Source organism: Hesperophylax consimilis, chromosome 19 (genome assembly GCF_061612785.1).
Source record: "Hesperophylax consimilis isolate HC1 chromosome 19, BYU_Hcon_1.0, whole genome shotgun sequence".
NCBI classification, from domain to species: Eukaryota; Metazoa; Arthropoda; class Insecta; order Trichoptera; family Limnephilidae; genus Hesperophylax; species Hesperophylax consimilis.
Genome location: NC_142854.1, coordinates 290,250 through 315,140, shown reverse-complemented (window position 1 = coordinate 315,140; position 24,891 = coordinate 290,250). Strand labels below are relative to the sequence as shown.

At 43.6% G+C, this 24,891-nt stretch overlaps 1 protein-coding gene across 4 annotated transcripts; it reads left to right on the top strand.

Moving 5' to 3' along the window:
- Positions 1-1,535: 1,535 nt before the first annotated feature.
- On the top strand, positions 1,536-24,401 carry brm (ATP-dependent helicase brm). Of its 4 annotated transcripts, none has more exons than XM_089643529.1 (18): positions 1,536-2,210; positions 5,270-6,462; positions 8,840-8,988; positions 9,256-9,380; positions 12,938-13,152; positions 13,412-13,550; positions 13,690-13,879; positions 13,953-14,266; positions 15,797-16,034; positions 16,285-16,387; positions 16,470-16,551; positions 16,636-16,793; positions 16,876-18,211; positions 18,303-18,473; positions 18,550-18,758; positions 19,024-19,215; positions 20,006-20,135; positions 23,325-24,401. In XM_089643529.1, the coding sequence occupies exons 1-18, from the start codon at positions 1,803-1,805 to the stop codon at positions 23,637-23,639; spliced, it is 5,667 nt and encodes a 1,888-aa protein (XP_089499655.1). In that variant the 5' UTR covers positions 1,536-1,802; the 3' UTR covers positions 23,640-24,401. The 4 variants fall into 4 exon arrangements, with proteins under 4 accessions (XP_089499655.1, XP_089499653.1, XP_089499654.1 ...); XM_089643527.1 differs by having other exon boundaries at positions 19,994-20,135; XM_089643528.1 differs by having other exon boundaries at positions 19,021-19,215.
- The last annotated feature ends 490 nt before the right edge of the window (positions 24,402-24,891 follow it).

Genomic DNA, 24,891 nt, shown 5'->3' with positions numbered 1-24,891 from the left:
ACAATTTTACCCTTTCATGGGTAAACTTGGTTTCACCATAATGGTGGTAAATTGGTAACTCAAGTTCTACAAGCCATAGTAAAACATAACTTTTCATAAATATGCTGAATTATTAGCAGAATAGATAACGTTACCTGTTTATATAAAACAATGTGATCAGAATAAATAACCAAAGATAATTAATTTATAACAATAAGTATATTTTACAAAAAGGATATTAAATTACCTTTGGACATTTGAATGTTTATCATAACATTTACAGAGGTTTCACATCTATAAACCACCGCACAGTTAGTAGGTACAGATTATGGATATTACATTTCATTTCAACTTAAATACTGCAAGAAACAATTTACATCGGGATAGATGGTAAAAGATAATTGCATTTTTATTCAACCATCCCTTTGCTTCCATTTTGTGTAGAGTGACACTCGCTAAAGTTTCGTTTCAATCTAAATAAGCATCAATTACTTGATTAACCCAAATTAAGAACCTTTTTGCAGTAACCGTTGAAACAAAGCGTAATCTCTAAATAATCTGTGCCTAAGCGTGCGGCGGTTAGGGAAATAATTACCCTGTAAATTGTAAGTAAAAAAGCAGTGCAACTAGTTATCAAAGGGATTTAGGTGGCGTCCATTAGCTTTGATGCACGATGCGTTCGTGTTCTACTTCCGTAAGATTAACCTGATGGATGGGGATTACCGACCAACCGTTGGCTCGAGTTTATGGACGCATCTCAACGTTTTCATTGAAATATGTATTGATCAGAGTTGAAACTACAGATTCGTGTCGGTCGTAGTATTCTCTATCAATGTCCACCGCGAGCACGCACAGGTTTCCGGTGACCCGGGCACATGCCCCGGCGGCATCGAGCAGGGCTGCACAGAGAAGGGCCGGTTTAGAAACGTGACTTTCAGCATTCATGTTATAAAAGTAAGCTTCTAATCCGTGCACGATGACAGTTTGGGCGGTCCTTCTCCAAGTATGTAATAAACAACACTTGCTTAAGATTTGGCGCCAGTTCAGAGGATATGCGAATGTTATTCTGCGTAAGATCTGTTTATCTTTCCGAATGGAGGAATCCAAAGTGTCCGGTATCGGTCCCATCAGCGTTTTGGACATGAACATAACGTATCCGCGGCGGGCGTTTATGAGTGCATGCCTAAAGGCAACCTCCGCTCTAACATCTTTACTTCCAACGAATAAATGTACTTCTACGTTTTTCGGCTTCATCCTGTCAGAAAACTGAAACTATGTTTTTCGTTGGACAGTTTGACCCATGTTTGACGTTTGACATAAAGCCCGCGAAGTACTGCGCACGTCGAGCGCCAGTCGGGCGCGAAGTGAACTCATAAATAAGCCAATCGATAAAGCAGATTTCCGTATCATCATCGTTTGCGATGTCTGCTGATGGCAACACTGTGCAATATTTCATAATATTATGGCTATTCACTATTTAGATGTGAATTATTATTATGATAGAGCATAGAGTCGCCATAGAGGACGCGGCTCAATACTGCATAGAGAAAGACGATTATCGTCGTTATGTCGCTAATGTCGTGTCGGTTTACGAAGCGTCGCGGCATTTAGCGCATTTTGTTGAAAATACCGACATGTAGGTGTAAAAGTACTCAGACATTAATTACCTTAAATACGTGCGCAATACTATTGTGTTATTAGCAAAATGTGATAAAGTGCGGATGAATAGTTTTCCATTGCGGAGTGAACGCCATTTTTCTCTGAACTGTCACAAGCCGACGTCCGTTTGACTGATACAAATTGTGAGTGAAGTGCGGTGAACGATGGCCAGTCCGTCTCCCCAGAGCAGCCCGATGCCTCCGCCGCAGGCTCCGAGCCCCATGGTGCCCCCTGCGCAGAGCCCGGCGCCCCCTCAATCACCGCATAGCCCCTACAGCCAGCACATGAACGGGCCCCCGCCGCACCAGATGATGGGACATCAGGGCCACCAGGGTCCCTCACAACACCCGGGCATGCCCCAGGGCCCCCCGCACGGCCAGGGACCTCAGCACCAAGGCCCTCCGCATCAAGGCCAGGGGCCTCCGCACCCAGGACAGGGTCCTGCGCATCAAGGCCAAGGGCCCCTGCATCAAGGACAGGGGCCCCCGCACGGACAGGGCCCCCCGCATCAAGGTCAGGGTCCTCCGCACGGATATCCTCAGCACCAAATGGGGCACTTGTCACCGGGACAGGTAAAACCAATCACATACAGTCAGGTCTATTGTATTGAATAAAGATGTACCTGTAACGGATTACCGTGGAGCTCCCAGCAGTGTGGCCCTTCTAAAGTATATGAATTAGGTAGGCGACACATGACGCTATACGCGTCATGGCTTGGCCTAGTTCAGCATATCACTCGCCATACACTACCTGCCAAAGTACCCGGTAAAGTATGGCGAGTGATATGCTGAAATAGGCCAAGCCACGAAAATATAGCGCGCTTATAGTGTGGTCTGTCACAGGCTTTAATCGCATTAATCCGCCACTCCAAAAACTGGCTGTCCAATTAACGACAGATTATACTGCGTACATACTAAATATGCTAAAAATTGACGGGCATTTTGAAGAGAAACAAACACCGCTATCGATCTTTCGTAAAATTGATATTTTTGGTTTAAATTTAGGGCATTCGTACGCGGAGATGCTTACAAGCGACTCGAGTTTTGTGCGTGTAGGATACGCGTCACGTATTTTGCTAGTGTTCATGCATGACGCGCCATGCTTACGACTACGGGTTTGATGTCAGTTGCACGCTACTGACAGTGCTGGTAGCACGTTGCGCGAGTTGCATTGACATCTGCGTGTTTTGCTACTTGTTCAAACATGATTTGAATGTTAAATGTGTTCTGGAGGTGGAAAATATCCATGTTATAAAACTATAATTTACCGGAATACTTAAGAAAGGATTTAGCGGATAATGCGTGGATTTAGTTTGGAAAGAAAAGTACTTTTGACGTCATTCTCATGTAGTTCCGTGGCGGCGACAAATGCCTTAAAATTAAAACTTATTTTGTTTTATCTAAATCTTTTTGTTTGTTTTTAATGCTTAAACATAAAGAAGAACAATATTATTGTCTTGGTCGCTAGACTCACTCGACATTATATTAATTCCACGGCTGCACTTGACAAAATGATCAAGTTCAGTATAATTCAGGTAGCGCCGAACACATGTAATGGAGCTTGTAAGTATCTCTGAGTACGAACTGCCTCAAGGTGTCATGTCAGTTACGAGAAGAAGCTAAATGGCGGTACAATAACAGAGTGAGATTAGTCAACCCGTCAATGTAGGAAGCTTGGCGCTCCAGTTTAGGCACGCGGCGGACTACTGCGTTGACGTACGAAAACTGGCAAATTACGTTTTGTCCTTTCAAATAATAAAGATAACAGCGGATTAAAGTAGTTGTCGGATAATCTGATTGTGTACTGTACTTTATTAAATATTGTATTTCCGGTGAGAGGGAGCAGTAAATTCACCCCGGCACCTCAGCATAGCATCGCCTCAGCTCGAGCCGTTCAGAATTCTTTTTTATGAAACTCCTTACTGCAACCAACGCACACTAATCAACATCGTAACGACATCGCCTCGCCTGGGGACAAGCTAGTGAAATGAGGCGAGGCTGTGCTGATCCGATGCTGACCAGCGGTTCCTAACTTTTTCAGTCTTGCTACCCCTATAACCTATCGGGGAAACTGATTTTACCCTCCCCACCTTTAAAATGATTTTGAAGGAAACAATACATGTAAATACAAAAAAATACAGAAGTCTTTATTGATCAAATTAAATTAAATGTTGTGATAATTTTATTTTGCATTATTACTCCTGCCGAATAGCTGCTTAACCCCGGCTGGTTAACCTAACGGTAAAGCTGCTCTAGACATTAACCCCATGAAAGATTATTTTCATTTTTTGAAGATTACTTACTGTACACTATTACTACCATCTGAAATATTCATAGCATTTTTGAAATGTTAAATCTCCCATCACAAAGTTATTGAGTTTTCTATTATATGTATCTGCTCAGTTGCATCCACAAACAACAACGAGAACTAACAACAACGCTAAGTACCAGGCGAGGTCCGTCCATACATTCTGTGGATGCTCCGAATCCCTTGCATTTTAGATTTGGACTTCTAACCGTAAACAAGCAATACTGCAATTTAAATATTTCTACAGTGTCCTTAATGTAATTTTTTTTACAAATACGGCGCTGAAAAAAATCATACAAATATTATTATTATAAGACATCGTGCATATTATCGTCCCGTTCTGTGAATGCACAACGAACGATATGATACAAACAGTGCGGGCGAGTAACATACATTCTAAAATACTGTAAAACACACTGTGGTGTGGAAGCGATCTGTAGACCGTATCCAAGAATGCTAGAACGTACGTTCTTTCCACGCATGCGCACTGAGACCCGCAAGCCAATATCTTCGTCAACTTTATAAGATATTAATGACAGCATCCAACGTACAAAAACCGTCTTTAATGCTCATATGTATAATGCACAGAATTGTATACTCTATTACTAATCCATTGGATTGTATGCGCGTGCTGCTTTGACAGTTTGTTTTGAGCTTGAATACTGAACTCGAATTCTTATTGAGCCATTTACTTTTTAATCATAATTTAAATAGATAAAAATGAATACCCAAAATAAGATGGATACGGCAACGTGTTCTAAATGATAATGCGAAAAAGTTTTGTGTTTCGGCCATTTGCGGAAAAAAAACTTATTCTGGAGACTGGAAATATTGAGTTATGGAGCTTAATGGATTTATGGAGATATATTTAGACGGTATCTTGTTCGTGGGCTAGCGTCTAGATGTGCATATTTGATATCAAGTACGTACTAAGTATGAGTATAAACATTTGATGTCCAGCATCCCTTCTACAAAAAGTCACCGACCGCCTCGTCCTTGCGTCCACATGATCAAGCAGCTCGACACATGACGCCATAGATATACCACCAAGATGCTCAGTCAAATCGTAAATTTCTATCGAACATCCAGCAAGAATTACGATCCTTGAATCTTTTTCGCATCAAGCAAAAAAGCATTGAGCGAGACTGTACACATGTTAAGACATGTTCGAATAAGCGTAAAACCATCGAGCATGAACGAGTGTGGGTACTAATCTTAACGTTGACTAACATCTGTTACATATTACTTTCAGCCAATCTTTCATCAGGTCACTTTCTCATTCTTTGGTATTATTTCATGTCTTATAATCGTTTTATGATTTCAGGGTGGGCCACCTCCCATGATGCAGGGTCAAGGCCCCCCGGGACACCCTCAGGGGCCCCATCCGGGACACCCGCAGGGCCCCCACCCGGGGCACCCGCAGGGGCCCATGGGCCACGGTCACGGGCCCCTCCACGGTCACCCCGGCATGCCCAACCATGGCCAAGGGCCCCCCATGCATGGCCAGGGCCCTCCGATGCATGCTCAGGGCCCTCCTATGCAGGGGCAGGGGCCTCCCATGCAAGGACAGGGGCCTAACCTACAAGGCCAGGGACCCAACATGCAGGGCCAGGGTCCGCAGGGACCCAACATGCAAGGCCAACAGATGCAGGGTCAAGGTCCTCCTATGCAAGGGCAGGGCCAAGGACAGGGGCCTCCGATGCAAGGTCAAGGACAAGGACCCCCGATGCAAGGCCAGGGCCCTATGCAAGGGCAGGGACCCCCGATGCAGGGGCAAGGACCCCCTATGCAAGGTCAAGGGCCTCCGATGCAAGGTCAAGGCCCTCAGATGCAAGGTCAGGGGCAAGGACAAGGGCCCATGCAAGGACAGGGCCCAACAATGCAAGGACAAGGACCTATGCAGGGTCATGGCTCCCCTATGCAAAGCCAGGGCATCATGATGCAAGGACAGGGACCACCTATGCAGGGTCAAGGGCCACCGATGCAGGGACAAGGCCCTATGCAAGGGCAAGGGCCTCCAGGTCAAGGACAGGGTGGCCCCATGCAAGGACAGGGAGGCCCCATGCAAGGACAGGGAGGCCCCATGCAAGGGCAGGGTGGCCCCATGCAAGGGCAGGGTGGCCCGATGCAGGGACAGGGGCAGGGCGGCCCCATGCAGGGACAGGGGCAGGGCGGCCCCATGCAGGGGCAAGGGCAGGGCGGCCCCATGCAGGGACAGGGACAGGGCGGCCCCATGCAGGGCCAGGGGCAAGGCGGCCCCATGCAGGGCCAGGGTGGCCCCATGCAGGGGCAGGGCGGTGGCCCCCCAGCTGCACTGGGCCAGGGCCAGGGTCAGGGCGGGCAAGATAACTTGAATGCGCTGCAGAGGGCCATCGACTCCATGGAGGAGCGCGGGCTGCAGGAGGACCCCCGCTACGCGCAGCTGATGGCGCTGCGGGCGCGCTCCGCCACGCAGGACCCCACCAAGCAGGGCCCCACCAGCGCTAACTTCAATAACCTACAGCTGCAGCAGCTCAGGTAAACACCAATGTTAACCCACCTGTGTGGTGATTGTGCCGGTCAGAGGCGGCTCTAGTAGTCCAGAAGTAGGAGATCAATTGAAATGTTAATACATATTGCTAATGCGTTGTTAATATTACAAAAACGTATGTAATTAATTTGCCGGTACTCACCTAATCTGAAGCCGGTACTATAAAATTGTTTAATTTAAGATTATTCATCTAATTATTTACACATATGAATAATTTTTTTTTTTTTCTTTAAAAAACTGTTTTCTATTAACACAATGTTTGCGGGGGGTTTTTTAATCAATCTACGCCGTAAAGCGGGCAATTTTTATCATGTTCGCGCGCAAAATTCCGTTTCATGTAAAATAGCTATAACTTCTGAACTATTGATCAAATTTAAATAAAATTTTCAGTATTTTACCTTATTCGAAATTTTTTATTATGATCTGGTCACAAATTTTTATATTTTTGAAGAAACAATTACGATATACAAGTTTAAATTAAAAAAAAATTGAAAAAACTGCACTTTTGTCGTATTGTCTATTTAGTCATTTTATGCACATTCAACATAGTATATATATTTTTTTAAATACACACCACTAAACACTAATATTGTTTGAAAGTATGAAATCGTTGGAAACAATTCCCTTCATGTAAAGGTACATCATAGAATTTACACATGTACCGGGTTTCGCTAAGTATTTTGTGTACCGCGCACACACGACATCGCTTTCGCAGATTCTTATTTTTACCAGGGCCTTCAATCTTTTCCAATATATGTTTTCGCATATCCATCGATAGTCTTCCTGGAGGATCAGATTTTGAAGATTTTTTTCGGATACCAGATGTTGATGGTGTTGGTTCCGGGTCTTGACTATTATCTGACGAAATCTGATCAGCCACCCAGTGCTCTGCGATTTCCTTAAAAAATTGTTTATATTTTATTTTCCTTTCTTTTACGGAGTTGTACACAACAAATGAGTTGAATAATGCACAATTTATTATATACATCGCTAGCCTTTTTGTCCATTTAGTGGTTTTTCGTAAAATAGAATAATACGAAAGATATTGGTCTGCTAGGTCAATGCCTTTCATATATTTATTGTAATCGATTATCATTACCGTAGTCCATTTTATAGGGTATTTTTTATGAAAAAATATTCCTTTATTATGTAACAAATAAATTTTAGAGCACAGCACACAAATACTTTGTACAAAATTTTTAAAGCGGAATGTAGACAGAAAAGAAAATAGAGAACGTCTTGAACGAAACAATATCGCTTTAACACTGAAGAAATATAAAGATTTAAAAAAAAACGAAACATTTATCTTACAGTTATTTTATTTCAAGTGCATGTTTTATGACCACAGTCGGCCGGCCACCCGACCCAATTCCACGAATTGCCAGGTACCTAGTACACGTGTCACGAGAGCTGACGCATAATTTTTTACTTCACAGAGTAACCAACATTATTACGTTACTCGTAATATATTGTTACTCTAAGTGTACCTACAACGCATTTTGGCGTCTCCCGCGCTTTACCAATAGTGTACAAATACGAAAAACGCTTTTAAGCGTCTCCCGCTCTCTACCAACAGTACGCAAAAGACGCTTTTAAGCGTCTCCCGCAAACAATGTGTTAACATATTTTTAAATCACTGACTATCTCAGTCCAATGTTTATCAGTTGAGTTAAAAAGTAAACAATGAAATCAAAATTACCCCTAAGTTCATTTTATAACCAAAAAACACAAAAATATTGTTTTTAACCTTTTTATTTTTATCTTCTGCAACATAAAGTAACTGACACTTCGCTTGAAAATGTTTGTCACCATTCAATGAATTATTTGCCATTTCTTCCGATACAATATCCACAGAATTTGACATTTTAAATGAATCCATGCAAACTACGTCAACAATAATAAACATAATTTCGCAAACTAATATTCAAGATCGCTACCATAAATAAACCACTCACATGGCTACATTGAGATCAATGGATGGCTATTGTTTTAAAAAACTTTCCATCGACATTTTTTGTCATCTCCCTCCAATAACTTAATAATGTTAGGTCGCAGATTCACTGCGGTCATGACCGAAACCCCCTTCAAAATACATTTTGTACGACACTAAGCGTACGTCAGACATGATAGTGTTTACCTCCTTTATCTGTATGGCAAAGAGAAAGAAAGGATATAGTCGGGGGATACGATTGTTGGTATATGCAATAGCTTTTCATTTTGACGCTAGATGGCAGTGGAACCCGCTTACCATACAAATATTTTAAGCTAAACTAAAATCCATTTTTTTAAATTTAATAATATTGCAGTATATTTTTAGGAAGTCATTGTGATGTATTTACTTATGTGTCTGTGTGTTGGTTGCAGGGCACAGATAATGGCGTACCGGCAGCTGGCGCGCAACCAGCCGTTGTCGTCTCAGACCGCGCTGGCGGCACAGGGCAAGGGCCGCTCCCTCGACGCGCCGCCCCCCCAGCCACCCACGCCCCCTACTCCGCCCCCGCACCAGCAGCACCGTGAGTCCTCGCTCGCTACTGTTTACAGGATCTCCGTGTTTTGTAACTGTATTGAATTGGGTGGTTTTCCATAATTGGAATGTAAAGTGACGATTCCTTCAATCGACCGTGGAGGGTTAGCGTTCTCGAAAATAGCTCCTATGTGCCTAGGCTATAGACTGCCACTGGGCCATTGATAAATAAAGTGTAAATAAGTATCTACCTTAAAAAGAATGCCATTAGGAATGTGTACACTATAATATAACATCTGTTGTGTGTTTGTTACAGCTCCAGGCAAGATGTCCCCGCAGGAGGGATCGGGCCGCGGAGGGGGCGGGCAGCCCGTCGTCCCGCTGCCCGTGGCGGGCCAGATGGCGCCCCCCACGCATCCCACTCCACCCCTGGCTACTCCGGTAACTAACTAACTCCACACCACTTATTACACATTGTAACAAGACCAAACTGCGTGGGCTCCAACCTACCTGTACCTGTACTGCCTATAAAAGCGGATGCACAACCTTGAACCAGCGATATGTTGTCGCTCCTAGCGAGGTCTTGGAGATCAAGTCCTAGATATATTACTAGAGATTTGTAACTTTACCTCTACTGAGACACCATACTATGTATTATGAAGTAAGCACCGTAGATTATAGTAATTTTAAGTAAATATCTTTAATCGAAAGTATTGTAGGTAAGTGAGTTCCTTGAAATAATTATAAAGAAACAATTAAATAAAGTTTTAATGGGACACAACCACCGACGTACAAGTCGACGTACTGGGTGGATAGGTACAATAACACAATACATTGGTAAACCGGCTACGGCCGGTATGGAGTAATGGCCAAAAGTACTCTGGCCACTAGGGTGGGAAATTCCTAAAACAAATCATAGCCTAGCTACAGTAGAACCCCGTTAATTCGAACCCCGATAATTCGAAAAAACGCGTAATTCGAAATTTTCGCCAAAAAAATTTCCGCAGAAAAATTTTTTCATACAAAAATTTTTTTAATTCGAAATTCGTTAATTCGTAATTCGAAATTTATTTTTGTCCGCGCACGAAAATTTGTTCGTGTAATTCGAAAAAATTTGATTTTTGCGAAAATAAATCATAATATTTCGTAAATCTGAATCTAAAAGTCAGCCGTGGCGGTAAAACGCCGAAAAATGTATTTTTACGTGGTTATACATCGTCCTAATTAGTATTATTATCTTGTAAATCTGAATCGATTTACACTGGAATGTCATACTTTTTCAAATTTATTTCGAATATCCGAGTTTGAAGGGCCGAGAAAATTCGTTTTACGCGGAAACATGTCGTAGTTTTACGAGTTTACACCAAATATCTGAATTTAAAGGGTCGGCTGCGACGAAACTCGGCCGCGAAATTTCGATTTACGCGTAAATGTATCGTATATTAACGAATTTATTTCGAATATTTGAATTTAAATAGCCCGCTGCGACGGAAATCGGCCGCGAAATCTCGATTTACGCGTAAATATATCGTATTTTTACGAATTTATTTTGAATATCTGAATTTTAAAGGACCCGCCGCGACGGAAATCGGACGCGAAATTTCAATTTACGCGGAAATATGTCGTATTTTTACCAATTTAAATGCGGATATTTGAAATAAAGGGCCGGCCGCGACGGAAAATTACCGCGAAATCTAGATTTACGCGGAAATATATCGTATTTTTACGAATATCTCAATTTAAAGGGTAGGCCGCGACCGAAATCGGCAGCGAAATCTCGATTTTCGCATAAATATATAGCATTTCTACGAATTTATTGCGAATATCTGAATTTAAAGGGCCCGCCGCTATGGTAATCGGCCGCGAAAATAAAGAAATAATTGGTATTAATACGAATTTACAACTAAAATTCCACCTGGATTTGAAGAGGCGGCCGAGAAAATCGATTTTCGGCGTTTTTTTTTTTTTTTTTCTTCATAAAATTTCGAATTACGTGGGAATTCGTTAATTCGAAATTTGATTTTTGATGTCCGGTGGATTTCGAATTAACGAGGTTCTACTGTACTATGTAATACCTCCAATGGGGTTTGTAACTTAAAGCATTATCGTTCAGTTCTTCTTACTCTAAAAATTCTAGGTTAGGTTAGGTTAGGTTAGGTCAGGTCAGGTCAGGTCAGGTCAGGTCAGGTCAGGTCAGGTCAGGTCAGGTCAGGTCAGGTCAGGTCAGGTCAGGTCAGGTTAGGTTAGGTAATGTAATGTAATGTCAACTGTTAGTAGCGCCAAAAACTGTTGCTTCTTATTGGCAACAACAGTAGAATGGGGACCATCTAATAAATAAAAACCTAAATTTGTTCTGAAATCTTAAAATTTGTAAGTAGGTAATAATTTGTACATAGCTTCTAATATAAAGCATATATTTTATGCAACATTTTTATGAATAATAAGGAATTATTCAATTTGTCCATTGCCAATTTTGTGGCGATTCCCCGATTACATTCGGCAAAAATACTAAACAAATACAAAACATGATTATGTTGGTCTTTCCACTCCTAGAGAATACAATCTATAGTATTTGTTTGTTAGCACGCATGGGCTTTAGAAACAAATACAAAACATAATTATGTTGGTCTTTCCATTCCTAGAGAATACAATCTATAGTATTTGTTTGTTAACACGCACGGGCTTTAGAAACAAATACAAAACATAATTATGTTGGTCTTTCCATTCCTAGAGAATACAATCTATAGTATTTGTTTGTTAACACGCACGGGCTTTAGAAACAAATACAAAACATAATTATGTTGGTCTTTCCATTCCTAGAGAATACAATCTATAGTATTTGTTTGTTAGCACGCACGGGCTTTAGAAACAAATACAAAACATAATTATGTTGGTCTTTCCATTCCTAGAGAATACAATCTATAGTATTTGTTTGTTAACACGCACGGGCTTTAGAAACAAATACAAAACATAATTATGTTGGTCTTTCCATTCCTAGAGAATACAATCTATAGTATTTGTTTGTTAACACGCACGGGCTTTAGAAACAAATACAAAACATAATTATGTTGGTCTTTCCATTCCTAGAGAATACAATCTATAGTATTTGTTTGTTAGCACGCACGGGCTTTAGAAATAAATACAAAACATAATTATGTTGGTCTTTCCATTCCTAGAGAATACAATCTATAGTATTTGTTTGTTAACACGCACGGGCTTTAGAAACAAATACAAAACATAATTATGTTGGTCTTTCCATTCCTAGAGAATACAATCTATAGTATTTGTTTGTTAGCACGCACGGGCTTTAGAAATAAATACAAAACATAATTATGTTGGTCTTTCCATTCCTAGAGAATAGTTTGTTAGCACGCACGGGCTTTAGGCCTCTCACCTCCCAAATATAATGCATCCAGGGCCTTTACATAGTACAGTAGAACTCCGCTAATTATACAAAATGATTTTTTAATTCGTAATATTTTTGTCCTCACACAAAAATTTATTTGTGTAATTCGAAAAAATTCGATTATAGCAAAAATAAATCATAAAATTTCGTAAATCTGAATCTAAAAGACAGGCGTGGCAGTAAAACGCTGAAAAATATATTTTTACTTGGTTGTACATCGTCCTAATTAGTATTATTATTTTGTAAATCTGAATCCATTTACACTGAAGTGTTAAATTTTTTCCAATTTATTTCGAATATCCGAGTTTGAAGGGCTGAGAAAATTCGTTTTAGTCAGTAGTTTTAGGAATTTACACCAAATATCTGAATTTAAAGGGTTGGTTGAAATATCTATTTATGCGAAAATATATCGCAATTTTACGAATTTATTTTGTATATCTGAGTTAAAAAAGCCGGCCGCAACGGAAATCGGCTGCGAAATCTCGATTTACCCAGAAATATATAGTATTTTTACGAATACACACATGCTTTGGTAGGACAAGCCTCCCGAATGTTTACTATTGTGAGTTGCTAAAGTAGGTGTATGTTGCAGCCGCCGGGTCCGGTGGCGGGCTACCCCCCTAGTCCGCGGGGCGGGGCGCCGGGGGGCGGGCAAGCACCCCCGCCGCCCAGCCCCGGGGTGCCCCAGGCGCCCCGCCCGCCCCCCGGCGCGCCCCAGGTGCCCCAGCCCAAGCAGAACAAGCTCACCACGCTGCCCCGCCCCGTGGGCATCGATCCTATCCAGGTGCTGAACGAGAGAGAAAACAGGTACGCAGACATTTCGGGTACTACTCTTCTCAGCACCTCTTCTTCTCCTTCTAAGGTTGGCTGAAACTATTAAAGTATTTACATTGCTTGTGCCCCTGCATGCCATACATTCATGCCCCTGTTTTTGTTTTTGATTGCACAGTGTTTATATACTTTTGTAAAACCTCTTCTTTTTAAAACATTAGTAGGCGCCACAGATCAACCTACTAGAGATATAGATAGCTGTCAGTAGTTGTCACAGTGTATTGTGTGGTTACAGGGTGGCGGCGCGCATCGCTCAGCGCATGGAGATCCTGAGCAGCTTGCCCACCACCATGCCCGAGGACCTGCGGCTGCAAGCGCAGATAGAGCTGAGGGCGCTGCGAGTACTTAATTTCCAGAGGCAGCTGCGTGGAGAGGTACTGACCAACCTTATTGCTATATCTATTTAAAGTGACTCGAGCCAGTTCAAACTCTTACTGAAGGCAAGCAAGTCAAGTTGTTGCCAGGTCAAACAGACTCATTCCTGATATTGATAATATCGATTATTGTTTGTAGATAGTGGCGGCCACGCGGCGTGACACGACGCTGGAGACGGCGGTGAACATAAAGGCGTACAAGCGCACCAAGCGCCAGGGCTTGCGCGAGGCGCGCGCCACCGAGAAGCTGGAGAAGCAACAGAAGCTAGAGGCAGAGCGCAAGCGGCGCCAGAAGCACCAGGAGTTCCTGCAGAGTGTGCTCCAACACGGTGCGTAAAGTCCTGTCTGGTACGCGTGTCGATGTCAAGTGGGGAGGTTTATATAACTGAACTGTCGTTACAGCCAAGGATTTCAAGGAGCACCACCGCAACAACGTGGCCAAGCTGGGCCGCCTCAACAAGGCCGTGATGAACTACCACGCCAACGCAGAGCGTGAGGAGAAGAAGGAGCAGGAGCGCAAGGAGAAGGAGAGGATGCGGCGCCTGATGGCCGAGGACGAGGAGGGCTACAGGAAGCTGATCGACCAAAAGAAAGACAAGCGCCTCGCCTTCCTGCTCACGCAGACGGACGAGTACATCAGCAACCTGACGGAGATGGTGAAGCAGCACAAGTTCGAGCAGAAGAAGAAGCAAGTGGAGGAAGAGAAGAGAAAGAGGGTAAGTGCAATTCTTCTTTTCTTTCTTTCCATTCATGAAGAATGTAAACAAAGACATGATTCTGAGTCAGCGCACATCTCAAACTGAATACATATAACAAAATAATGGAACATGCTCATAAAACAAGGCAATGAAAATGTTTCACAGAAGTTCTGTTATTGTATTATCATGGGCCAGTTGCTTCACAGAACTTTAAAATTAACTTTGAAATTTGATCAAATTCTGCGAAACAACTGGCCCTTACAGCTAACGATGGACTTGTTCTTTCCAGATATCTAAATACATACAAAGAACCTTCAAATACAATGTACTTAAATTTACAACATATTACCAAAGTCGTTAAAAAACTAATATTTAGGAGGAAAAGATTTTTTCTTCCTGACTTCCTACGTTCTTTTTTCTGATTTTATATAGATTTTTTGTTTTACTATAAATATTTTCTCTATGATTTGACCGTTTGCGTGCTGGGCATAGACATATGAATATTAGTAGACCTGCCCTAAGTGATTAAAAGCGTATTATCCCCACTCCCCATACCGGTTCCATTGGAGCCGGCTTTGCTCGCGTATGGCCTCAAGTGAAATTTGAAAACGTGACGTCATCATTCTTGTGCGAACTATGGTCGAGGTATCATCGGTTCATTTTACGAAATAACATGGCAAAATGTTGACTTGTACTATGAAAACTTGTAAAAATAGATTTGAAAAAGAGAATAAACCCAATTGTCGTATTACATTCCATATATAAGCATTATTTTACTTTATTTTAAGCATATTCACATCGTATAATATAGATCAGTTTTAGAAACATATACTATCACATCGAGAAACGTCTGGACGCGAAACCAAAGCTGGTTGGTTGCTGGGAAGTAAATTATAAACATTTATAAAAGTGTCTTAACTAAATACTTAAACGAAATATTCGACTCTGAAAATAGAACCGAATTTTTTTTCCGAATTTGGACTTCGCAAATTTGTTCATAACGTGGCGAGTAATTTGCGCTCCCATGTAAAAATGTCTATTCATTCAAAAGCAGATTTTACTTTTAAGAAGTAAATGGTGATATTATAATGCGAGATGCCTATTTACTGTCAGATTGATTTATTGACGAATCACAGTCAGCCTTACTCCCTTCGTTCTTCAACAGTTGATTTTACCCCTCGCCATTATCTTCTCGTCTATTAATTCCTATGTCTGTGGTGCTGGGCTTTTTTTCATAATATGTACTAAAATTGCGTGTTAAAAAACAGGGAAAAAATGATTACAATCCTACGTATTCTTGTTGAACTTATTTTTGCTGTGAAATCACGGCTCGCAATTTACTGTTTTTGTAATTGAAATAAGCGATTTAAAAATAAAAAAAACCCCCATCCACACGCACTACCTCGCATGCGTACTCTGAATGTGCACTAAAGAAGCGAAATATCGATGATATGTATTCAAATGTTAATATAATATGATTGTTTTAAGAACCCTTCATTGTAATTATAGATTGGATATTGCCAATGCAGATGGTTTATGGTTTTGCAGAAAACGAGGAAGCGCAAGGTGCTGGAGGGAGGGGAGCTGGATGCGGGCGACGACAGCTCGCAGACGTCCGACTCCAGAGTCACCGTCACCGACCCCAAGACGGGAGAGATTCTGAAGGGGGAGGACGCGCCGCTTCTGTCGCAGGTCAAGCAGTGGCTGGAGAGCAGGCCGGGCTGGGAGGTGCTCTCCGACTCCGAGGAAGATGAAGACAGTCCCGACGAGGATCAGGCCCATGAAGGTACTCCCACATCCCCGCATATTCCCGAATTTTAAATAAATAAATAGAGTCAATGATATTTCATCAAAATGATAACTAAACACACCTTTAAAAAGTGATATAGAGTCATTAAAAGTGTAGCCTATTTAACCTAGTTTTTCTTACATCACTTTTCAAAAGTAAGGTAGGTAGGCAGTGCTTTTGTGCCTATATGCTATGCAAACCCCGATGTGAAATAGTAGTAATTGTGATGGTGTGTGTGTGTGCACAGGGAAAAAGCGGACCAAGTCAGAGGAGGAGAAGAGCAAAGACTCCATGAAGAAGGTGAAAGTGGAGGACGACGAGTACAAGACCGAGGAGCAGACTTACTACAGGTAAGTGCCGCCTAATATTATATGTGCATATGTCCAGCGTGATAACTGATGTATGATAACTGATTGTTGTTCCTTCCCCCAGTATTGCCCACACGGTGCACGAGATAGTATCGGAGCAAGCATCCATCATGGTCAACGGAAAGCTCAAGGAATACCAAGTCAAGGTAGGAGCTTACGAATTTACGGTTGGTTGTGTTGGTTGTTTGTTTGTTAACCTTCGTCGGGTAAAGTAAAGTGGCGTGTTGCAGGGGCTGGAGTGGATGGTGTCGCTGTACAACAACAACCTCAACGGGATTCTGGCAGACGAGATGGGTCTGGGCAAGACCATCCAGACCATCGCGCTCATCACCACACTCATGGAGAAGAAGAGGAATAATGGCCCCTTCCTCATCATCGTCCCGCTCAGGTTACTATTCCTAACTGTAGTAATTCAGCAACTGTAATGCTATACTTTCATACTATGCTTGCTAAGTACACTGTTGTTACAGCACTCTGTCCAACTGGGTGATGGAGTTTGAGAAGTGGGCTCCCTCCGTGGTGGTGGTGTCCTACAAGGGCTCGCCGCAGGGCCGCCGCCTGCTGCAGAACCAGATGCGCGTGACCAAGTTCAACGTGCTGCTCACCACCTACGAGTATGTCATCAAGGACAAGGGTGTGCTGGCCAAGATCCAGTGGAAGTACATGATCATCGACGAGGGCCACCGCATGAAGAACCACCACTGCAAGCTGACGCAGGTGCTCAACACGCACTACATCGCGCCGCACCGCCTGCTGTTGACGGGCACGCCGCTGCAGAACAAGCTGCCCGAGCTGTGGGCGTTGCTCAACTTCCTGCTGCCGTCCATCTTCAAGAGCGTGTCCACTTTCGAGCAGTGGTTCAACGCGCCCTTCGCCACCACGGGAGAGAAGGTGGAGCTCAACGAGGAAGAGACGATCCTCATCATCCGGCGCTTGCATAAGGTGCTGCGGCCCTTCCTGCTGCGCCGCCTCAAGAAGGAGGTGGAGTCGCAGCTGCCCGACAAGGTGGAGTACATCGTCAAGTGCGACATGTCGGGCCTGCAGCGCGTCCTCTACAAGCACATGCAGAGCAAGGGCGTGCTGCTGACGGACGGCTCGGAGCGCGGCTCCAAGGGCAAGGGCGGCTCCAAGGCGCTCATGAACACCATCGTGCAGCTGCGCAAGCTCTGCAACCACCCCTTCATGTTCCAGCACATCGAAGAGAAGTACTGCGACCACATCGGCACCAGCGGTGTGGTGCAGGGCCCGGACCTCTACCGCGCCTCGGGAAAGTTCGAGATGCTGGATCGCATCCTGCCCAAGCTCAAGGCCTCGGGCCATCGCGTGCTGCTCTTCTGCCAGATGACGCAATGTATGACCATCATCGAGGACTACCTGGGCTGGCGGCACTTCCTGTATTTACGGCTGGACGGTATGACCAAGGCCGAGGACCGCGGAGACCTGCTGAAGAAGTTCAACGATCCCAAGTCCGAATACTTCATCTTCTTGCTGTCAACTCGCGCCGGAGGGCTCGGCCTCAACCTGCAGAGCGCCGACACCGTGGTCATCTTCGACTCGGATTGGAACCCGCACCAGGACCTGCAGGCGCAGGACCGCGCGCATCGTATTGGCCAGCGCAACGAGGTTCGCGTGCTGCGCCTCATGACCGTAAACTCCGTGGAGGAGCGCATCCTGGCGGCCGCGCGCTACAAACTCAACATGGATGAGAAGGTCATCCAGGCCGGCATGTTCGACCAGAAGTCCACGGGCACGGAGCGCCAGCAGTTCCTGCACAGCATCCTGCATCAGGACGGAGATGAAGAGGAGGTCAGTAGTCAACCCTGATGTAACAGTATAACATATACACAGTACCCACTGTCGTAAGCTATGTAATTATGTGATGTATCTCACCTTGCAGGAAGAGAACGAGGTGCCCGACGATGAGATGATCAACCTGATGATCTCGCGCTCTGAGGAAGAGACGGAGCAGTTCCGGCAGATGGACACAGAGCGCAAGGCCACGGAGACCAAGACGCGTCTCATCCAGGAGTGCGAGCTGCCCGACTGGCTGGTCAAGGTGGACGAGGCGGTATGTACCTGTTGTACTATTGAAGAATATTTAGTAGATAGCTCTACAGATCTATAATCCCACGTGTCTCTCGCAGCAAGTCCAAAAGTGGACCTACGAGGAGGACGAGAGCCTGCTGGGGCGGGGCTCGAGGCAGCGCAAGGAGGTGGACTACACAGACTCGCTGACGGAGAAGGAATGGCTGAAGGCCATCGATGAGGAGTTTGGGGAGGACGAACAGGACGAAGACGACGATGCCGGTAGCACGGGATCCATCAAGAAGAAGCGCAAGGGACGCAAGAGGAGGTACTGTATAATACCTGCTTACTGCGTTATAATTATTTAATGAGCACGCAGCACTCATCTCAATCTGCTGATGCTCTCGTATCCGATTTCGTAAGGAATTCTAAAATAATTGAGTTGTTTCGAAGTTAATCCTTTCCTTTCTCCAAATTAGAATCCAATGGAGCATTAAATAGGTTTATATTACACGGTAGAATGGATGACATGTTGTGGAAGTTTGTTCCAAGTGTTTAGTTCCTTTATGATGACTTGAGCTCTGTTGTAGAAGGCAGGACGAGTCGGACGATGACAGCGTGATGGCGTCGTGCTCCACGAGCGGCGGGACGAGCAAGAAGGCGCGGCGCGGCACGGGGTCCGGCTCCAGTCCCGGCACGCCCGCGCCCCCTGTCGGCCCGGACGCGCGCCAGCTCAAACGCCAGATGCGGAGAGTGCTGAAGCAGGTGGTGGAGTACCAGGACCCGTGAGTATAGCTCCACGATATCTCAATTCATTCACTTTATACATAACTATGTGTTACCATGACCTTTGAATGTAATATCAGTACGTTATTAATTGTTTGATTAAGTAATTAAGTATTGTGACAGCTGTAGCGGCATTGAAAATAAATTAAAAATGATAATAATACATATCAGTTCATTTGTATTTCCAATGTTAGCAGTCGTGAGCCGCAATAAGCCGCCTAGAATTGGATAAAGATAAATAAATAATAATGTCCAATTAAATAAATTTCAAGATAAGGTCCCGGCGACATATTCTCCAATATTTTTAGTCATAAATCAGCATATGTATCTAGAGGATTTTAACCAATGATTCCTGTGCATATTTCATGTAAAAACTGTCCCGATGGTATAATTTAACGTAAAAAATATTTTCCCATCATACGTCGCAACCAAGTACAGCCTAGCGGGTCACATCATATAGACAAAGCAGACCGCGTATTATGTGATCCGTAGTGACATTTACATTTCTAAATACACTTAGGAAGTGGTCGTTAGAATCCTTGGGGTACGTGTTGATACACCCTGTATGTAACGCGGTCAGTACAGTAGTGGCGTAGCCCACCCATTTTAAAATGTGTTTTAAGTAAAATTGGCAACAAAAACTGTGAAATAATTATTTTTGGTTGATCTATCCACTTCTATTTGATGAAACATATAATTTAAAGAGCACCAATTGTAATTGTTGCAGTAATGTTTAGTTAGACACAGCAGGACAGAATGTTGTTAGAATGTACGAAGGGGTGCTTCCAGGAACGACGGGCGGCCCCTGTCGGAGCCCTTCATGAAGCTGCCCTCTCGCCGGGAGCTGCCGGACTATTACGATGTCATCAAGCGGCCCATGGACATCAAGAAGATCATGACGCGCATCGATGACGGAAAGGTTATTTACATCCTTAGTAATTAATATACTTTAAGTTTTATACAATTGATAAACAATCAGGTATGTAAAAACCTTACTAGGTAGTAAAGTAAACTATAAAATAGAAACTGACAGTTAACAACCATTAATTAGTTAATAGGACATTGTTTATACAACAGAAGAGGGATTTGTGGATGTGGTCACAAGCTGTTAATAATAATAGAAGGCTGTTATTATGTTATTAATTCATAGCTGTTATAATACATAACTGTTCATCACTATCTTTTGTCCCAACCTTCTTTTCCTATCCGAAACTCAGATAGCCGAGCCGCCAGACTCCTCCTATCTGGACTGCCCGGGCTTTACCCTTGCAAGCAAGTTCCGACTCAAAGGAGGAGTCTGCCTCTATAGTCGAGCTGACGTCAACTGTATACGACTATTGAGTCTGGAAAACTCCAGATTCGACGTAATGTGGGTGCGCGTCAATCTTGCCAGTACGGCAAGATTCTACGCATGTTTATACCACTCACCGAACCATAGCGAATCAGACACTTCCGAGTTCTTCAAACATTTGAGAGATACTATTGATGATCTCTTGCCCCGCTACCCTTCGGCCGAGTTTATTGTTCTGGGGGACTTCAATGTTCATAACGAACCATGGTTGAAGTTCTCTGGCCCAACGGACTCGGCTGGCCGACAGGCGGAATCCTTTGCCATTTGCTACGGATTAGAGCAACTGGTTCAGGAGTCTACAAGGGTTCCTGATGTCCAGACTCACCGTTACAATCTGTTAGACCTATTCTTAACTACTGTGCCACACGGTTATAAGATTGACGTCACAGCGCCTCTGGGATCATCTGACCACTGCCTAGTGACGACATCAATCCCCGTTAGCCTCAGACCAACCAATGAGAGGCTGAGGAGAAAAGTGTGGCACTATAGGTCAGCAGATTGGTTCGGTATGCGGGCCCATTTCAACGCTTTTCCGTGGTCAGCTGTTTGTTTTCGGACTTCGGACCCTTCAAGATGTGCCCAGGAGATTGGTGAAGTCATCAAATCGGCGATGGATGGCTTCATACAATCGACTACTAAAGAAACTGGTGTGGGCTCAAAGCCGTGGTTCAGTCGACAATGCTCCGAAGCAGTTCGACGAAAAAACGCGGCTTACCGAGCCTACAACACATCTCGAACGCCCGAAAGCAGATCAGCATACAACAAATCGGCAAAGGAATGCAAGAGAATCATTAATAGGTCAAAATTCGAACACAACCTGCAGATCAGCAAAAAGCTGGCTGCCTGCCCGCATGGCAGCAGAGCATTCTGGTCGCTTGCGGGCTCAATAGGTCGAAATTTTTGCAAACCCAGTTTGCCACCTCTTACCAGACCTGACGGCTCACTAGCAAACACCGCCACCGAAAAGGCTAACTTATTAGGGAAAATGTTTGCGGAAAACTCGACCCTCGATGACGGAGGTGCTGTTCCGCCGTCGGTTCCTCACTGCGGCTTCTATATGAAAAAGCTGAGGATCCGGCATCGGGATGTACTCCACGTCATACGGGGGCTCGATGTTAACAAAGCTAGTGGACCTGATGGAATACCTGCCCTGGTATTGCAGAGGTGTGCTGCGGAAATAGTTCCAGTTTTGACAAAGCTCTTCAAAATGTCCCTGAAGTGTGGCACTGTGCCCTCTGGTTGGAAAAAAGCGGTCATTCACCCTATTCCCAAGAAAGGTGACCGCTCCAACCCGGCCAACTACCGCCCCATAGCGATCACATCAGTTCTGTCCAAAGTGATGGAACGTGTGATCAACGACAAACTGCTCACATACCTCGAGAAGAACAAAATTATCAACGACCAACGGATTCCGGCGGAACCGCTCGTGCGGTGATCTTCTCGCGTATGTGACGCATGTTTGGGGGCGGTGCCTGGAACGTCACGGTGAGAACCAAACGGTCGCACTAGACCTTTAGGTAAATAGGCAATAACCAATAGGCCTTTGACCGGGTCTGGCACCGAGGACTTGTCAACAAATTGCCTTCTTACGGACTTCCCGCATCCCTGTGTACGTGGATTGCTGACTTTTTAAGGGATAGGTCGATTCAGGCAGTTGCTGACGGTTTCACCTCATCCTCACACTCTATAAATGCTGGCGTCCCACAGGGATCGGTTCTGTCTCCGACTTTGTTTTTGTTGCACATCAATGACCTTTTGACATGTGCACCGATACATTGTTACGCGGATGACAGTACAGTTCATGATAGCTTTTTGTTTGACAAGCCCCCAAAGGGCACACAAACTCCAACGGCTCGGAGGGCTTTGAAGCAGAGAATGGACCGTTATCTCGAGAGTATTTCCTCCTGGGGTAAAAATAATCTCGTCGAATTTAATGTTTCAAAGACCCAATCCTGTCTGATTACGTCTAAAAGGGATCTAAATGATAATCTAGTCTCCTTCAACGGAAGCAATCTTCCGAACAGGCCTTCCATTGATATGCTTGGTGTAACTATAAGTGACCAGCTCAGGTACGGGGGCTCCATCGAAGCCAGAGTAAAGCTGGCCTCTCAGAAGCTGGGCGTACTGTACAGGGCCCGCAGATACTTTAATAGTACACAACTGCTGACCCTGTACAAATCGCAAGTGCGCCCTACTGTCGTATTTGGCAGCCATCTCTGGTCCGGAGCCCCTAAATACCTGAAAAAAACCCTTGACTCTGTGCAAAAACGGGCGGTCCGTTTGATAGATTCCCCAATCTTAACAAACGGACTGCAATCTTTAGAGCACAGGCGTCAGGTAGGTATGCTGTCCTAGTTCTATCGGTATTAAAATGGAAGATGCTCTGAGGAACTAGCGTCATTGATCCCTTCGGCACCGGTGCGTAGTCGGGATACACGCCAAACGCGCGCCCAACATTTGTACACGGTTGACATTTGTCACATGAGAACGGGTCGCTTCTACGATTCGTTCTTAAGTTCAACAGCTCGGCTGTGGAATGAACTGCCGGCCTCTGTGTTTCCTCCCTCCTACAACATGGGACTTTTTAAGACCCATGTTCACTCCTTCCTCCCCACAAAAAGACCTTCTACACAGCATCCCCAAAGATGACATAGGGCCTGAGGGAAATTATTTTCTTCAGGGCCTCCTGTGTGGAGTTAATATAAAAAAAAAAAAGCTCTGAGAGATATGTAAAGGCGTGTTGTCTGTTGTATGTAGTACGCAGACATGAATGACCTGGAAAAGGACTTCAACCAGCTGTGCCAGAACGCGCAGACGTACAATGAGGAGGCGTCCCTGATATACGAGGACAGCGTGGCGCTGCGCGGCGTGTTCGAGGTGGCTCGTGCGCGCGTCTTGGCCGAGCCCTCCAACGAGGCCAGTGAGGAAGAAGAGGAAGAGTCGGACGGCGAGTCGAGTCGCTCCGTGAAGATGAAGATAAAGCTGAAAGGGCGCGGCAAGGGCACTCCGGGCCGCAGGAAGAAGGCCGCCAAGAAATACGTCTCCGAAGACGAAGACTACGAGGAGGACTGAATCATTTCTAAATCTACTTATATTAAATTAATATGTCCCTTAATTTAATTTGCAGTGAAACTCTCAAACGCAAGTTCTTAACTATTTGACAAAGGAAATTGGTGGATATTTTTATACAAACGGATGTTATAAGCATATTGACTGTTGCGTGTTTTAGTCTCGCAGGTTGGCTTGGGCACGTATGCTTGTTTTGCACAAATTCACAGTGCGACAGTGACCATTCAGCGCCATTTTGTTTTTTCCCATTAAATGCTGTCCATAAAGAATATATGCTTGTTCTTAACATAAAGCTGAAATAATAACTATCATGTTGTTGAATTTGTCAGCTTATTACAATTTCGTCATTAATCTTTCAAATGTCAAAAAAAACAAAATAGCGCTGAATGATTTTTTGATGGCAATGTTACATTTGAATTTCTGCTAAACAGGAACTTAAAGAGCCATTCTCAGTCGTTGACATATGTCGACAATGTCCAATGGTAACTAAAACACATGGTCTTCTTCGAGGCTCTCCGCAGCAGTATAGGTCCTTTAAAATCACACTTCCTTACATGATTGCATCGTTTTTATAATTTTAAGTAATTTGTCACACAGTATCATGCACGTACAGCATGCTGCTTTTTATCCATTCAATAAAGAACATAGTATATTATTTTCAGTGTGGTGAATATGGTTTAATGAAAACTAAATAATTTAGTTCTTTATAAATCTTGTAAATATGAAAGGAACTTAACAATATTTGACCATTATCTTTATTGTAATTATTTTAAGATTTGTGAATTTAATAAAATATTTCATTCAATTTTGTATTTTTTTTTTAATTACAATTTTGTTTACAAATGATTTTATTTCATTTGATATGTTGTTTGTGTATACGAACTATCTAACTGTCCAAAGAAGCTAAGCTGAAGAAAAGGAAAACTTTAATGAATGACAGCGATGTATGGATTGTGTAAGAAATGTGGAGATTTGCAAAAAGTTCTAGGTGTAAGCTCGTCCCGTAGTAAGCGTTCAAAAAAGGTTTGAAAGGGAGATATGAAAATACGAATGTTAGAGGGAGCACCCTAATATTTGAATATACCCTAATATTGCTTTAGTTGCATTTAAAGATACACTGAATTTTTTCATACCTAAAACATATTAAATAACAATACAAAACGTGTTTTAAATAATTTTCAGAGCACTTTGCGATTTTTTTATATTGAGGAAATTTCATATAATTAACGTTTCGGCAACAAATGTATAGATATTA